The sequence below is a fragment of the Quercus lobata genome, chromosome 7 (genome assembly GCF_001633185.2).
Source record: "Quercus lobata isolate SW786 chromosome 7, ValleyOak3.0 Primary Assembly, whole genome shotgun sequence".
NCBI classification, from domain to species: domain Eukaryota; kingdom Viridiplantae; phylum Streptophyta; class Magnoliopsida; order Fagales; family Fagaceae; genus Quercus; species Quercus lobata.
Window position 1 is genome coordinate 41,579,487 of NC_044910.1, and position 17,510 is coordinate 41,596,996.

Sequence of the window (17,510 nt, forward strand, 5' to 3'; positions counted from 1 at the left end):
GCCATCCAGCTCCGTTAATATAGGTAATATCCATGTAGAGAGTTGCTTCAGATTGCTCAAGTTGTTAAGATCATCTCGCACTGTCCCCATTGCAATATTTCTTCAAGTAAGTGTGTTGATCTTGAATTGTATTGATTTTGAATTTAGTAATCCTATTGCACTGTCATTTTAGAATTTCTTCAAGTAAAGTGTATTGATCTTGAATTTTGTAACATTCCTCCAAAATTTATGCCTAGGAAAGCTCTTCAACCCTAAACCCCAAATCCTAAACCCTATACCCTATACCCTAAACTCGAAACCCTAAGCCCTAAACCCTAAATCCTATACTCTAAACCTTAAACCCTATACTTTAAACCCTATACCTTGAACCGTAAATCCTAAACCGTAAACCCTATACCTTGAACCGTAAATCCTAAACCGTAAGCCCTATATTTTAAACCCTAAACCCTAAACACTATTCCCTATACTCGAAACCATAAACCCTATACCATACAAGAAAGGCTTTCAACCCTACGCCTTAAGCCCTATACACTAAACCCAAAACCCAAAACCCAAAATCCAAAATCCTATGATTGAAACTATCATTTTAATTTCTTTTGAGACGTAAAACTTTTAAATTTGTTATATATTAAAGAAAAGTCTCTTAAAGACGCAAATAAAGATTATTGGAGAGAGTCAAATATGAATTTGGAAAATAGGCTTTAGGGTTTCAAAATCAAAAAAAGTTCTTTGAGCTCAGCTCAGCTTTTATAACTTTTGGGAGGGCAAATTAGCTCAGCCAAAAAAAAAAAAAAAAAAACCCAATATCAAAACCCATTTCACCAAAACCCTTATCTCTCTTTTTGTTTGGTTGCAGAAAAAAACCCAAGAAAGACTGTAGCAACCATCAACATAGCATATATGTCTATTTGTCCCTTGTTTTTTCATTTATCTTTTAGCTTATTTTACCTAAGTGTAATATTTTAAATTTTTATTTTTTTTCAAAGTAACATATATGTTTGTCATTTCAACATTTCTTCAAGTAAAGTGTGTTGATTTGGAATTTTGTAACATTCCTCCAAAATTCATGCCTACAGGAACGGTCTTCAACCGTATACCCTAAATCCTAAAGCCTATACCCTATGCCCTAAACTCGAAACCCTAAACCCTAAACTTTAAACCCTATACCCTGAACCGTAAATCCTATACCCTAAACCCCAACCCCTAAATCCTATTATTGAAACAATCATTTTAATTTCTTTTGAGACGTATAACTTTTAAATTTGTTATATATTAAAGAAAAGTCTCTTAAAGGCAAGGAAAAATTACTAGAGTGAGTCAATCATGTTGGCATGAGCATCCTATATTACAAAAAATTTACTCCTCACGTATCACAAACAATGCAAAAGTAGAAATAAGTTATATTAATAATTTCTGTAAGTTCAATAGGTTGGATTATTTCATAATAATACGTATACACTGATACTATTTCTTATTAAATAATAAAACTTCAACATTTGTGCCATAACACACAGGGAAGCTAGCTTTCCTCGAAGCTTTATTTTTATCTTCATAGAATACTCCAGTATGTAGAAATAGAATTAGTCCACCCTGGAAATGATTTATATTTTGTGGACATATGAATTAATATGACAGGAGTGCAACATTAATTCCATGGCAAAACAAGTCTCCAATGAGATCAGTGGCTCTATCACAGCTCAAGCTAGGCAGTCGATGAATGACCAAACAGGATTTTCGTTTGTGAATTGTAGAGAAGAATAAAGAAGAAAAAGAGAAGATTTGTGGATGCAATTTTTTTGTTGTAATTTTTGTCATATCCTTGATGTCCGTCATAAGAGTGGCGAAAAAAAAAAATAGTGGATTCATAAGAAAGTGATAGGCAACTAATCAAAATCTGTTACTTCAAAATTAATGTAAAAATTATGGTCTTAGAAGAATTAAGAAAAAATAGTTTAAAGGAGAGAAAAAAAAAAATCTTTATTGTTCTGCCTTTAGTGATAATAGTGAAAGAGCCAAATTGCACTTATTTTTCACATAAATTAAAATGTTATGAATATTTTAGCAAATCAATTTAGAGGGAAAAAGATTCTCTCTATTTCAAATGAAATGAAGAGTGCATTTTACAATTAAAATTTTGTTTTTTAGATTTAGTAGTGTACAAAATGTCATGTTATTTAAAATTTTGAATAAAGTGGTACTAAAATACATATTTAGATTTATAATATTTAATCGATAATATTTCTCTATTTCATTATGAGGCACTTGAAAACTTGTGATCCTTAAATTTTTCTGACTTCTATAAAAATACAGGACAGTCTTCTTTAAAGAGTATCAATGTTTGGGACCAGGAGCAAATTACACAAATAGGATTTCGTATGGAAAGCAACTTAAGCAATCTAAAGCAACTCTCTACATGGATATTGCCTATATTAACGGAGATGGATGGCTAAGTTATCATCGAAATCATTTATTTCCTCTTGATTGGAAATATCCGATCAAAAGGAAATAAATAATTTCCAATCAAGAGGAAATAAATAATTTCGATGATAACTTAGTCATTCATCTATGTTAACAAAAAAGATATTCATGCTTTTTACTATATGTAAGAATTTTTCATTTTTGTGTTCAAGAAATGAGAGAGAACGTAACTTAAGCATAATCCTTGAGGTTTGAGTTAAAATTAGATAACAAGTGTTTTATGATGGTTTTATTTTATTTTTAACAAATTTCTAAAATTAAAAAGAGAAAAGAAAAGGAAGTGGCTTGTCAATTGTACTACTATTATTGAAACTATCATTTTAATTTCTTTTGAGACGTATAACTTTTAAATTTGTTATATATTAAAGAAAATTCTCTTATAGATGCAAGTAAAGATTACCATTTACCAGAAAGAGTCAATCATGTTGGCCTGGGCATCCTATATTCCAAAAAATTTACTCCTGGCCTCATGTAGCATAAACAATGCAAAAGTAGAAATAAGTTTTATTAATAATTTCTATAAGTTCAATAGGTTGGGTTATTTCTTAATAATCCGTATACATTGACTTATTGACATTATTTCTTATTAAATAATAACACTTCAACATTGTGCCATAACACACACAGAAGCTAGCTTTCCTCGAAGCTTTATTTTTATCTTCATGGAATACTCCAGTACGTAGGAATAGAATTAGTCCACCCTGCAAATGATCAAATTCAAAAAATTAGTATATGTTAAATCATGTACCAGTTCTAAATAAAGAATTATATATAAGAGATTTACTTGGAACAATCAGTAGTGGGTGTGATTTTGTAGGAACAAGTAGTGCCACAAGTCTGAGGAAGTGTTCCAACTAGTTCATAGTTGATTCCTGGGATCTTTGAAAGACCATCCATGATGCAACTACATGCGGCTCTGTGGTCTTGTGTGGTATTTGAAGCAGCGTTGAGTGCTTTAATACCTTCACAACAAGCTGGAGGAACTGTTCCTCCAAAAATGGCATAACTGATACATGGGGTCAACAAGTTTGTCACCTCAGCACATGTTAGACTTGCATCAACATGTGAAGCAACAACCAACATGCACACAAGCACTGCTGCTGTGAAAGCCATAGAAGAAACTGCGAACCTTGCCATTGTAATGATAATGTTAGCCTCTCTCACACAGATTTGATTACTTTTGGGTGTTGAGGTACAAAAAATGATTCTAGGCCTTTTATAGAGTGGCAAGGATGAGGGTTGGCCCTTTTGAGGCTTTGTCTGTTACCATTAAGTCTAATGGCTGCTAGAAAACTCAGATTGAGGCTGAGACTAGCTAAAGAATTTTCTTGGTCAGAAACTCAGAATAGTCTTCAGTAAGAAGCCAATAATGCTAATTAATGGACCTTAGTGTGGAAAAAAATGAGTTACGTGATTGATTATCTATGATTAAGCAGCCTTGATTTGCGGTGGGGGACTTGGATCAGTAAGAATTGGGCTCTTGAGTGAAACTATGCGTACAAAGTGAATTGGACTTGGGCCTTAGTTGCAGGCTGCCCTGATTGGTAAATACATCATCGGGAGGGTTGGAATACACAACAAATGAATCCATATGCAGCCACATCTAGCCATTGCATCAACACTCTTGTTATCCAGGTAACAGTGATTTATTTCAATTTTGCTAAAGCTGCTGATGTTTATCTAATGCTAAAGATACACTTTTAGCATTTGGGGTTGTTTTTATTTTGACCTTTTATATTTCAAAATTTTCATTTTAACTCTTTATGACTGGTTTCGTTTTCATATTAATCCTACGATCCTTTTTGTTAATAACTTGACTGTTAAGTGCACTTCATGCAAGTTTAATATTTCATGAAACACTAGTTCTAAAATGTTGAGAAATCAGGAAATGCATAAAATTTTATTGAGGTATTAAAAAATATGTTTTGGAAGGTTTGACCAATATGAAAATTGCATTAAACATGAAGGTACGTAAAGATCAAAATAAAAACAACTCAAAACTTAAATTTTTTTTTTTTAATCCGTCTTGGTTTTTTTAATTTAATTTTTTTCATATTGACTAATGATTGAAAGGTATGATCTTGTTGCAAGTGTCTTGGGGGTGGAGAGAGATATTTTTAGAAAATGTACTTGGATTAATTGCTTAGAGACACATCACAAGAGCTCAATCATTTTGCGAGGACATTGTCGGGAAGCTTCTGATGCAATTCACGAACCACTAGCACAATATGAGTCCCAATTTTTTTCGTAACCATAGTTTAGGGAAAGTTCAGCTATACCCTTGGATTCCTTTCATACTTTTAGCATGGGCGAGTTTTTGTTTTTTAAGAATTAATATGTGTGGTTATCCAACTGAGTATTTTCTTTTTGAGGTAGACATTTCTAAAATCAAAATAGGTTTTTGCAGATATAGACGTGAAACCTTTTCAAAAATTGAGATAAAAAGTAAATCTAATAAAATAATCTAGTCTTTTTGTGAAGTACATTTTTAGTTTCATGTTCATTATTAGAGCATTCCCAATAGCATTTTGCATTACTTTGTAGCAACCAAAAAAAAAACACCAAAACAGACATCCCATCAGATTATGTATTCCTGTAGCAAACAATAGATATTACCATACTAAAATGCAAATATACTTTTATGGTGCAGCAAATGTAAACTTATTTTGCTTATTTGATTCACTTGTCTTTCTCTCTCCACTTCACCGATTTGTGTTTTGTTTATAAAAGATTATATAAAAAAAAGTCATTTTATATTGTTATAATCGAATGGGTTGTAAAATAGAGAATGAGATGTGTTGTATATTGTTAAAGTGATGGTGTAAAATAATAAAGTAGATTTTAGAGGTGTAAAATGCTATTTTCATTGGAATGCTCTTACAATATATTCTACATAGATATGCTAGGACATTTTAAGAGGGTAACACATGCCCACTTGGGCTCACAAATGTTTTGCCTCCAATCCCCAGCTCCCAAAATACCAGCCTCACCCAGAATTTAAGTTGAGGTATATCACCTTCATGACCATCTTAGAGGTGAAAGAAAATATAAATGAGTATTATATTGTAAATTAAGAACCATAGAAAATGGTCAATTACCCTCTAAAATATAAAATAAAATATCAATTTGGGATGTTTAGTGCTGTCTTTTTCTTACAACAGCACTCACATTTTGTTATTATAAATGAACATTAGTCCTCCTGTTTAGAGGTTATTTCTTTTCCTTTACTGAAGTAGATCAAAGTGGACTTCTCTGCTCGTAACCTCAGTAGCATTCTCATTAACGTTAGCAATGTTTTTCTATTGCTTTGTTGTTTTTGTTAATAAAAAAAATATTTATTAATTTTATCTTCATTTTGAGTGCAAAAAACAAAATTTCAATTTGGCTTTAAAAAATACGAACAAACTTTATTGCTTGTATCCTCATTTTGGGCGCAAAAAACAAAATCTTAATTTGGCTTATAATCTAATTAAAATTGTCTCAATTTGTTATGGCTAAGGCACAATGAGGAATAGAGGACACATAGCTTCTTTACTTGAGAATATCTCATTCCTTCCTAGACCTCTATGGACCATGTCTATCAGCAGACAACTATCTCTAAGCCCAACAACCAATATGTTCAACACACCACATGCTAATGCTGTAATGCAACGACAAGTCCAAAGCTCCTTAACAGGTATTAGTTGTGCAGCTAAGTATATATGTATATCTTCTCATAGACATTACCAAATACCAGTCCATATGAAATGAGGTAACTTGGGACACTGAATATCATTCTTGTCAATATTTAGGATAACAATTTTTCGTGTGCAAATACAAATTTAAGAAATGGATTCCACAGGAAGATGATTGTAACATGAGAAATGCAAGAGGGTCAACCTTTTTTAAGTATACAACATGAATTTTGACAATGAGAAGCTCTATTGCACTCGTAATCTTTGAAGAATGAGAACCAACCATATAAAATCTATGTTGAGAATTCAAGTATCATAAACAAATCTTTATTCTTCTGATCATTATTTTGTAATTGAAAACAATTACAAATATTTTTTTTAATTACATAAAATTAAGTGCTTATATCATAATCAATTAATGTTGTTATCACATCTAAAACACCAGCATGCATGGTTGGCCTACGGCCTACCAACTAAAGATTATCATTAATCAAAACAATAATGCACTTTACCTTCCAAATTCTAGTCATTGTTTCAAATCTAGGGTTCATATGTATGATCTTTATGGCCATAAAGGTCATTGCATGATAAATGTTAATATAAGAATTAAGAATCTCTTCTTTGCTTTCACATTATATATATACATTCGAGTGCAAATCTGTTCCTGTTGGAGACAAGACTTACGGAATGTACATGGGCATTCGGTTGTGGGCATTTTTATATGTGGCTCACTAAAGGAATTTGGTTGTTAATGTTGTTGTTGTCTTTGCTAAATATTGTGCAATGTTCTAGTTTAGTTTGATGATTTAACTATATGTTTTTTTAGCGTTATTGACTAATGTTGTACTTGAATTTTAAATCAATAAAGTTTTCTTTCTTTTAATTAAAAAAAAAATATTGAGTCCAAATTCTTATAACCAACTTTAGTTCAAATGAAGGCTTTCACATTCTCTGGCAAAAGACAAGATTAATATTGAGAAAGAATTATATCTCTATTGCCAAAAATTAATTCAAAAGCAACCACAATAATAAGAATGCTCAAAAGAACGTGTGCCATTAATGAGAGATCATAAAACGAATGGTTCCCTTTCTACCGAGAGAAATCCTCCAACAAAAATATATTACCTTTTAAAAATAATTGAATCAAAGTTTCCTTCTTTTAAAATAGGTCGGATTTGGATCCTATTTTTTGCTTCATGTTAGATTAGGCTTATGGGTTTGGGTCCAATTTTTTTAGGCCTACCTACTAGTACATTTTATAGTTACATTGAGAACAGTTAAAATGTTACAATAGAGCAAAAAGCTTGTAACTTAATTGGTGTGTGCCTCATGTGCCTCCTAATATTTCCAAGAGTTCAAATCATTTCTCCCTATTATAACTATCAAATTATTTTAAAAAAATTATATATATTATAAAGGTTACAATTGAAAGAACAAACAAAATAGAAAATAGAAAATATTCTGAGTCTTTTTTGCTAGGTAAAATGAGTATATAAGACAACTCGTGTTTGGAAGTCTCTACTCTCCATCTGTGTATGATCATCTCAACAAGAAAAAAATAACAATACATAATTAAATTTAAATCATTAATTTGAGGATTTGAGTATCACACTAACACTAACACTATCAACATAAACTTTGAAGAATCATAATCATCCGCCAATGTTAGTCCCCCGCCATGAAAAGCACGAGCTCCACGGGTTGTTAAGAGTGTTGTTTCCAATTTATCAAATACTTTTCTCTTTTCCTTTTTGACAATAATCATGATAAATTAGTTCATTTCAACATTTTTTGTGTAAAAAATTAGTTAATTTGATCATTTTATCCAAATACGTTAGCAAGTGAAATCATTTATGTTGTTTTTATTTTTAAAATAATATTCTTCAATCAAAAAGATTTATCAAATAGCACAACTCATGAATGCTTTCAATTATATTTGTTTTTATTAAAAAATTGATAGATAAACCATAAATACTATGATAAAAAAAATTAAACCGTAAGGACTAATTTAACAATTGACAAAATTGGTTGCAATTGAGCTTGTCCACCATCATTGATCACTACGTCCCTTGGCAATTGAATTGGCATCGAGTTTCGAGACCCTTGGACAGCTCAACTTAACCAATCCAAAGTCCCTCCCTTTAAGATGTCTTGTTCTCAGGAAGCGAAACTCTTTTGGTACTTGTGGAGTTGGTTTTGTCGGGTGTTGTGGTGGTGGTCCAATCCAAATCATGTCTTCTTTGATGTGGTGGTGGTGCAGGAGGAGTTATGGTACGAGTGATTTAGATTTTTTTTTTTTTTTTTTTGAGAAAAGGTACGAGTGATATAGGTGTGAGAGAGAGAGAGAGAGAGAGTTGGGGTTCTGTTTTACTATGGTTAATTGCATATGACATAAGATACATGTTAGCTTCATAAACCTAGTTTGGAAGAGTTTTGGAAGAGTTCTTTCAATTTGTGTTGTAAAAGTGAAGGGTCTAAAAATTTAATTGTTCTTAAATTTGTACCAATTTACAATTACCTTTTTTTTTTTTTTCAATCTTCTTATGGGTTGCGGGAAAACAATTACTTCTTTTAATCCTTTTTTATTTTTTGATTGTTTTTCTTCATAAAGGATTAAATTATAAACAGATCGATATGTTCAAAATTTCCAACCATGTCATCCGACAGCTAGGCAACATTTGAGTAGCTCATAGCTAATCAAAATATATTATATATGTAACTCCAATCAATAACCTAAATTAGTTAAGATCCTCTTTAAATGTTATGGAACATTTTTTTTCTTAAGCATGAATTAAAAATAACCTCAAAGGGAGTATTTTGTTGGAACACAGAATATTTGATTCCAAACTCAAACATAAAAAAATTCAAAATTATGGATATATGTATTAGCTTCTTTATGTATGTGCTTCACTTGAACCAGTCAATTTCTAGTGATCAACTAGTTGTCATCTCTTGATATTTTCGAGACATGTATGACTTTCAAATCCTCTCCTTCGATTTTAATTCTCAAATCATAAACAAAAAAAATTCCCACAATTTTTTTTACGTTTGGTAGTAAATCTTCGGGCTTTTAAGCCCACTTGGTGTGGTAGGGTAGTTTAGGCTTGGGACTTTTAAGCCCATTCTTGTGTTTAGACCGTCCCATTGTTCGAAACCCTCGTCTCCCTCTCGCCAGAACCCTCATCTCTCTCGCGCGCCAGGTATGCTCTCTCTCTCACAATGTATTTGTTTTTTTGTTAGTTTTTTAAGGTGAAAATGGGTGTTTGGTTTGTGATCTGAAAGAACATTTTTTTTGTGAAATAGTTGATTGAGTAATTTTCTAAATTTGCAATAGTTTTTTTTACTTACTCAGCGTTTGATCTCTCCGAGCTCTAGGCTTTCAGATCAGAAACCCTCATCTCCCTCCAGCCAGAACCCTCACATCTCTCTCGTGCCAGGTATGCTCTCTCTCCCTCTCGATCTCTCCATTTATGTTTTCGTGTTTGGTTGTTAGTTTTTTTTAGGTGAAAATCAGTGTTTAGTTTGTGATCTGTACTTATCTCAGTGAATGATCTCTCCATTTTTTTGTTTTTTGTTTGGTTGTTAGTTTTTTTTAGGTGAAAATCAGTGTTTGGTTTGTAATCTATACTTATCCCAGTGTATGATCTCTCCATTTTTTTTGAATTCCTTGGAACTTCGGTTTACATGGATTTTGTGGTGACTATTTTTAGGTTTCTTCAAGGTCCATGTCGAAGCACAAATCAAACCGATCTGTCCCCCTTGACGTGTTTCTTAAGACAGTAAGTGTTTAGATCTTAGTTGGATTCTGTCCTGTAATATTTTAGCATGCGTTAGTTAATGTATACCAAAATTCCTTCAGGGAGAGACAGATTCCTGGTGCAAAAAATGCAATACAAAATGAACGAAAATCAATGCCGATGACTTCTCCAAACACATTAACAAATGCCGGTAAGAAAAATTCTTAAAATCAATGCAACTGAAAATTTTATTTATGTAATAAAAACATTAATGCAAATGTAATGCAACTGTACAGCGAGGTGCCCAATGCGGTCCCAATCCCCAATGCAGGGAAGGGTCACCCCCTGATCATTGAGATGGAAAAGAAAGATAGAGAGAGAGGAACAAGGCTCAAAAACTCAATAGCAAATGCTGAGAAGAAGAGGGTGGCGAGGGCAGCAGCAAAGCCGCCCTCTTCTTCTCAACATTTGCTATTGAGCTTTTTCTCCTTGTTCCTCTCTCTCTTTGTCTTTCTTTTCCATCTCAATGATCAGGGGGCGACCCTTCCCTGCATTGGGGATTGGGACTGCATTGGGCACCCCACTGTACAGTTGCATTACATTTGCATTAATGTTTTTATTACATAAATAAAATTTTCAGTTGCATTGTATTTAAGAATTTTTCTTACCGGCATTTGTTAATGTGTTTGGAGAAGTCATCGGCACTGATTTCAGTCCATTTTGTATTGCATTTTCTGCACCAGGAATCTGTCTCTCCTTGAAGGAATTTTGGTATACATTAACGCATGCTGAAATATTACAAGATAGAATCCAACTAAGATCTGAACACTTACCGTCTTAAGAAACACATCAAGGGGGACAGATCGGTTTGATTTGTGCTTTGAAATGGACCTTGAAGAAACCTAGAAATAGTCACCAAAAAATCCATGTAAACTGAAGTTCCAAGGAATTCACAAAAAAATGGAGAGATCATACACTGAAATAAGTACAGATCACAAACCAAACACTAATTTTCACCTAAAAAAAACTAACCAAACAAAAAAACAAATAAATGGACAAAAAAATGGAGACCTAAAAAAAACTAACCAAACAAAAAAACAAATAAATGGACAAAAAAATGGAGAGATCATACATTGAGATAAGTACAAATTACAAACCAAACACTGATTTTCACCCAAAAAAAAACTAACAACCAAACACAAAAACATAAATGGAGACATCGAGAGGGAGAGATACCTAGCACGAGAGAGATGTGAGGGTTTTGGCTGGAGGGAGATGAGGGTTTCTGATCTGAAAGCCTAGAGCAAATGCTGAGAAGAAGAGGGTGGCGAGGGCAGCAGCAAACACATCTAACACTTGTCCTCTAAAAAATGACCAATTTAATCTTTTAACACAAACGGAGTTCATGTTTTCTGTTAATAACAATATTTTTACAAAACCAAATTAACACTCAGATCTACTCTCTCCCTCTTCTTTTCCTAATCTCACCAACTCTATATCTCTCTCAACACCCTTTTTCTTTGCATGTACAAATCTCTCTATATCTCTCTCAACTCCCTTTCTCTTTGCATGTACAAATCTGAAAATAGTCCCTCATGGACCCAGAGATTCATTCTTTGAATTTTTCTCCTTTTTCTTCTTAAAATAGCAACACAAGCAAAGCTTTTCTTTGGTTGTTTTCTTAAAATAATATTATTTTAAGTTAATTACTTTGCTACTTCACGTTTGGTAGCCAGGAAATCTGAGAAAATAAAAGAGAAAATTTGAGAAAATCAACCCCACCCTTTTCTTAATAGATCAACCAACCTTTTTTTTATTTGGGCAACGGGGAAAAGAAAAGGCCATATAAAAAGTCACATCTCCTCCATGTAGAGTTCGGCAATCAAGAAAATCAAAGAGAAAAGCTGAGAAAAAGTCACATCTCCACCATGTAGCTTTTGGCAGCCAAGAAAATCAAAAGGAAAAGTTCCTTTAAAAAAAGACCCTTTTTCTTCTGTACAAAGAAACCTAGGAAAACCCAATAACTCTAGCCAAGGTCTAACTCCACCACAAAGTTGCCATCAACCCCCAAGCAAATATCAAACTCCTAATACCCACGTTGGCCAAACCCAATCACCCTTAACATATTGAAAACCGTTGACCCACCACCACAAGATCTCCATCACAAAATAGAGAGATGAGAAAGAAAGAGGATCCATCATCAGCAAGATTCGGACAGCCAAGAAAAGAAGATTGAGAGAGAGAGAGAGGCAGGTGAGATTAGGAAAAAAGAAAAGAGAAGAGAGACAGGAGAAAGAGAGTCAGATTCAAACAAGCAAATGAAAAAACAAATTTGAGAGAGATCTGAGTAACGCCAAGCATTAACACCACTTGTGTTTACGATTAAATTGGTTACTTTTTTAGAAGTTTTGGATGTGTTTGGTATTACCCCAAACCATAGGGTAGTTTATTGGAATTTACCTTCTTTTTTCACTCGACAATTTTTTTAATAAGGGCATATGAGTCAATTAATATAAATTACATTTTCTATCCTCTCACTTTTCTTCTCAACCAAACAAAAAAAGTTTTTCATCCCTACACTTTTCCACCAAACACAAATAAGTGAAACTAAAATCTCTTCTACCCTCTCACTTTTCCATTCACTCCCCATTTTCTATCCTCCAACTTTCCCGTCCTCCCAACCAAATGGACCCTACAGGTTTATTCTCCATATGCCATACCCTAGCCTCAAGTACAGAGTCTCTTGACATCAATTTCCTCTCATCTTACTTGAGAACTCAATCCCTAATTGAATGCCACTCAGCATTCCCAATATTTCCTTCATTGCCAACAAGGAACTCAGATGGCTTCTTCATTATATATCTAGTTACAACAGCAACCAATACTTAGTCCCAAAGGGTCAGATCCTACATCTAGTTAATATCTCCAGCTAATATCTCATATATGAAAATCAGAGCACCATGTTCTACAACTTGTATACGAGACCTAACTTTTTTTTAAAAGGTAGTACATGAGATAACTGGTCAATACTATTAAAGGCATCTCAAAGTCCAAAACAAGCTTGACAATGCACAAAGACAAGAAATGCACTAGAAAAATAAATAATATGTAGAGCAGTAATCTTGAATTAAGCATCCATACCAGCCTTTCTATATCTCTTTTTATCTCAGCTTCAACTAACATGTGAAGCATCATAGCTTGAGCAACAACTCTCTCAATCTTCTTTTTCCACACAAATCTGCATGCACACGATGAGATGTATTAATATATGAATAAACCCATCAAGTATGACTGTGTGAGTCAGTTGTTTTGGCCAAAAGGGTTTGCACGTAAGCCAGGGTGGTCTTGCAAAAAAAATGTATATATAAATATATATACACTTGCCAAAAAAATATTATATGCTTAACTAACCTATTGTGACCACCCTAATAAAAATTTTGAACACCCTGACTTGAGAACTACAAAAATTTGGGTTCAACAAAAACAATAGTGCTACTATATTCACAATATTTTTACAATAATTTTACAACAAATCTAATGTAGTAAGCTGTTACTGATTCTAATTTAGGCCAAATACTAATATTATTTTTTTTACCCACCAATAACAGGTTTTTGCATAAGAGTTACTTAAAAAAAATGTTATAGACGTAGCATTACTCCAAAATTAATTCTGCCTCCAAACATAATTCTTAATCCCTGTTTTTTTTTAAGCTTAAATAACGACAACAAATTTTAGCTCAAATAACAACAAACATAAACCAAACGAAAAAAAAAGACAAGACCAAACAACAAGAAGTGAAAAAATTATTCAACAAAAAGCCTATTATAAAACAAAAAGATAAAATTTGTAGCTCGTCTAACCTATTCAATAAAAATAATTTCTAATTTCATTTTTCTTTAAAAAATGGTACCAAGAAAAATATTGTGATAATTTAAATTTATTAGTGACCACCCTAAAAAAATTCCTAGAGCCACCACTGACTGCCTATGAATAACATGTATAATTCTCAATGAAAAACAAGATTAGATATTAAAAGATTCAAGATTTATGATCTAGCTTTGATGTGTCTCTTAGAAGCGCACTTTTTAGCCTACCTTGGCCAAAATTCTTGTTCCAAATCGCACACTAATTATCAGACCTTAATTGATACTGCATCTTTAGGATCTTAACACTATTAATATAAACCACGGAATTGGTATATAAAATTAAATGTTATGGTGTGCTTCTATACACTTCACAACCCCTCAAACTCTACAAATTCTATATAGACCCATTTGGGACTGAAATCGTTCCAGTCCACCAATGATCTTATATTGACAAATTCTTATAGACTTGTTAAGTACTTAAATTATTAACTAGGAAAGGTTAACGAATACCCTAAGGGCATTGGTTTAAGAACTATTTCTAGAAACATTTTATGGGAAAATGATAAATTTATAAATTTTTCTGACAACTTCTTATATCTATCAAATCCAAAAAAGTAAAAATTGCTCGACTACCAATTTTTGTGGTACTATAGCAAAAGGAAGGGCTTATATAAATTTTATATGTATTAAATTAAAATGCTCTGTTTCAATTCATATAATTATTTGACCACTTGCCCCTCCATAAAAATAAATAAATAAATAAATAAAAAATTGGGGCTATGGCTGCCAAACACAACATATTCTAGACCCCGCAAAGTAGGAGCTTTGTACACTATGTATAATCTTTATTTGATCACTTGATTGTTGTATTGCCCAGTGAAAATTATTTTCAATTTATCCTCTTTTTTTTAGATGTGTACATCACTACAATCAGATGTGCACTTGTGCTTTGCACCTAGGCTCTAGGAAGCCTTTCGTGCTTTAAGTGTGACTTGTGCTTTTACCAACATTACTGTCTGTGCTTTTTAGCTACAAAACTAGTGTCACCACCTCCACAAACTCGCAATATAAATTTAAAAATAAATGCCACTATAAATTTAAAAATAAATCCCGCGTATGCATACCAGCAGTTTAAAAAAAAAATCAGTGTTATTTCGCTAAAACTAAAGTTTAATTTTCAATTGCTTTTGTGAGATTATGATAGCATATTAGCAACAAAATAACAATAATAACAACTAAAATTTAATAAATAATCAAACGGTTCTTATCAAAAGCATATCATATAATAAATTAATGATGATCTCTCATCCTACAAGCCACACACAGCAGATAAAAAAAGTGAAGCCATCCATTAGCCAAGGCTTGCAACAAATAATTATACAAGTAAATGATCAAAAACGGAAAAGTTCTGTCGAATATGTCAAATATTACTTATCAACGAATATGTCAAAGTATTTAGTATTACAATAAGAGTGTTCAACTAACAAAGTCCAAATGGTAGATTTAATTCTTGTATCTAGCAAACCTCTAAAGCACAAACACATTTTGTCAAAGTATGCCGACCTCCATTTTTTTTGAGGATAAAAAATTCTTTCAAGTATTTTATAAAAAAATGCAACACAAGTCATCAAAATATTGAAAATTTTTTATTTTTTTATTTTTGATAATTCAATAGTTAAAACAGGGAGGGGAAGTTGGAATCATGTATGTATCCATTGGAAACACCAAGAGTTTGCCAACCAATTGAGTTACAAGACCCTTGGAAAAATATTTTTGAAGTTTACTAATTAAAATTTTAAATGAAGTGGGAAACAAACAAAATTTTTACAACAATTATTGCCAAAGATCTACGGAGAAAGGACACAGAAGGTCAAAGATATTGTGCTAAAAATTACCAGGTTTTTCAAAACAAAAACAAAACATAGAGAACCTAAAAAAAACAAAACAAAAAATTGCCGAAGAAGTAATATTTGAAAAAGAAACATAAATGTATGAAAATCTTGTTTCTGAAGGGATAGATATCACAGATTTAGAATCACACCATTCATCATATCTCAAGGAATAAGAGCATTAGCACAAGATGTAGTAAAAAAAAATACCATTTTGACACATCAAAAAGCTACTTATTTATTTTAAGATACCATTTTACAATACACCAAAACCAAAAACAAAATCAAATCCAAAACAAAAAACAAATTGAAGTAAAGAGAAGAAAAGAAAAGATCATACCTTTCACGTCAACTGCGCCGATGAATAGCCATATCCAAGAAGGATATGTCAACTGCGCCGATGAACAGCCATAACTAAGAAGGGTTGTTATTGCCAAAGATCTACGGAGAAAAGGACACAGATTTCAAAAACAAAAACAAAACATAGAGAACCTAAAAAAAGTAATATTTGAAAAAGAAACATAAATACCAAAAGCAAGATGCAGTAAAAAAATACCATTTTCACATGTCAAAAAGCTACCTTTTATTTTAAGTTAGCATTTTACAATACACCAAAACCAAAAACAAAACCAAATCCAAAACAAAAAACAAATTGAGATGAACCCGTGGACGAGATCAACATCGGGGCGAGATCTACCGTGGCTGGGCGAGATCGACGGCGGCGGAGGCTGGGAAAGATCAGCATCGGGCCGAGAACGCCGGCGGCGTGAGAGTGAGAGGAACAGAGGTGAGAGAAAGAGGGATGAGGGGCAACATGAGAGAGGAGAATACAAAAATTATAAAATTTCATTCAAAGATTAGAAGGAAGATCTGTCAATAAAATCGAAAAATTGGTGGTGTTTAGAGGCATGAAACAGAAGAAAGAGAGGCAGCGTGGAGAAGTAGGTGAGAGAGACTTCCACGCAATTGACTATGAAGATTGAAGAGAGAGGATACTAGGGTTCTCTCCTTTTTGGAGCTTACATATACAGTAAGTTTTATAAATAAATAATAAAATAAAAATAAAAGGCAGTGATTCTGAGGCTGTGATTATGAAGAGAGAGAGATTTAATTATCCCAGTTCAGCACCATATGTAAGGTTGTGTCCTCCGCTTTGTCCTTCACCACACACCATAACTTTGGGTCTGTAACAGCATTCTCATCAAGAATTTTAAAATTTTTAACATTTAACATTTAACACTTCACAAATTTACTTTATTTATTATACCATTCCACTTTAAATATATTAAATATCAAAAATTTTATATTTTTTTACTATTTTATTTAAATAATATAAACTACTATAATAATAAAACAACTCCACACAAACCACCAGTCAACCCTCTTAACCAACTTGAGAATAAAAAATTATTTCTTTTTTACAATTCAGGCTACAGTGAGCAAAATTATTTCCTTTTTACAATTCAGTCTACAGTGAGTTAGCTCGCTGTAGCAATATGCCAAAATTTTGTTGTTTAAAAAGATGTAAAAATTGTGATCTAAAAAGTATTGTTGAAAAACATATTTTTAGTGTGAATAAAACAAAAAAATGTGTTTGATATTATGGTTTAAATAACATTTTTCAGTGTTCAAAAAATATAAAATATGTGTTTGGTATGTGTGTTTTGAATGATAAAAAAAACTGACCAAAGTACAAAATAAATATATTTTAAATTAGGAGAGTGAACATGGTGGGCAGGAGACAGCCAAAACATTTAAAAAAAAACTGACAAAGTATGAAAAAGTTGACCGGTACTAGTGTTTGTTGTTTGAGATAATTACAGAATTGCCACTAAGCACTAGTGTTTATTGTTTAAAATCTATCC

At 32.4% G+C, this 17,510-nt stretch overlaps 1 protein-coding gene and 1 long non-coding RNA gene across 3 annotated transcripts; both read right to left on the reverse strand.

Moving 5' to 3' along the window:
- Nucleotides 1–1,540: 1,540 nt before the first annotated feature.
- Nucleotides 1,541–4,097, reverse strand: LOC115953071 (non-specific lipid-transfer protein 1-like). Of its 2 annotated transcripts, none has more exons than XM_031070552.1 (2): nucleotides 3,263–4,097; nucleotides 1,541–1,590 (listed from the first exon to the last, which is right to left on the reverse strand). In XM_031070552.1, exons 1-2 carry the CDS (start codon nucleotides 3,613–3,615, stop codon nucleotides 1,581–1,583), a joined length of 363 nt encoding a protein of 120 aa, XP_030926412.1. In that variant the 5' UTR covers nucleotides 3,616–4,097; the 3' UTR covers nucleotides 1,541–1,580. The 2 variants fall into 2 exon arrangements, with proteins under 2 accessions (XP_030926412.1, XP_030926411.1); XM_031070551.1 differs by lacking the exon at nucleotides 1,541–1,590 and adding an exon at nucleotides 2,951–3,179.
- Nucleotides 4,098–8,648: 4,551 nt separating this feature from the next.
- LOC115953073 lies at nucleotides 8,649–16,708 on the reverse strand. The gene is made up of 4 exons (XR_004083645.1): nucleotides 16,343–16,708; nucleotides 15,986–16,086; nucleotides 13,031–13,127; nucleotides 8,649–9,157 (listed from the first exon to the last, which is right to left on the reverse strand). It is a non-coding gene; the product is annotated as an uncharacterized LOC115953073 (long non-coding RNA).
- Between the last annotated feature and the right edge of the window lie 802 nt (nucleotides 16,709–17,510).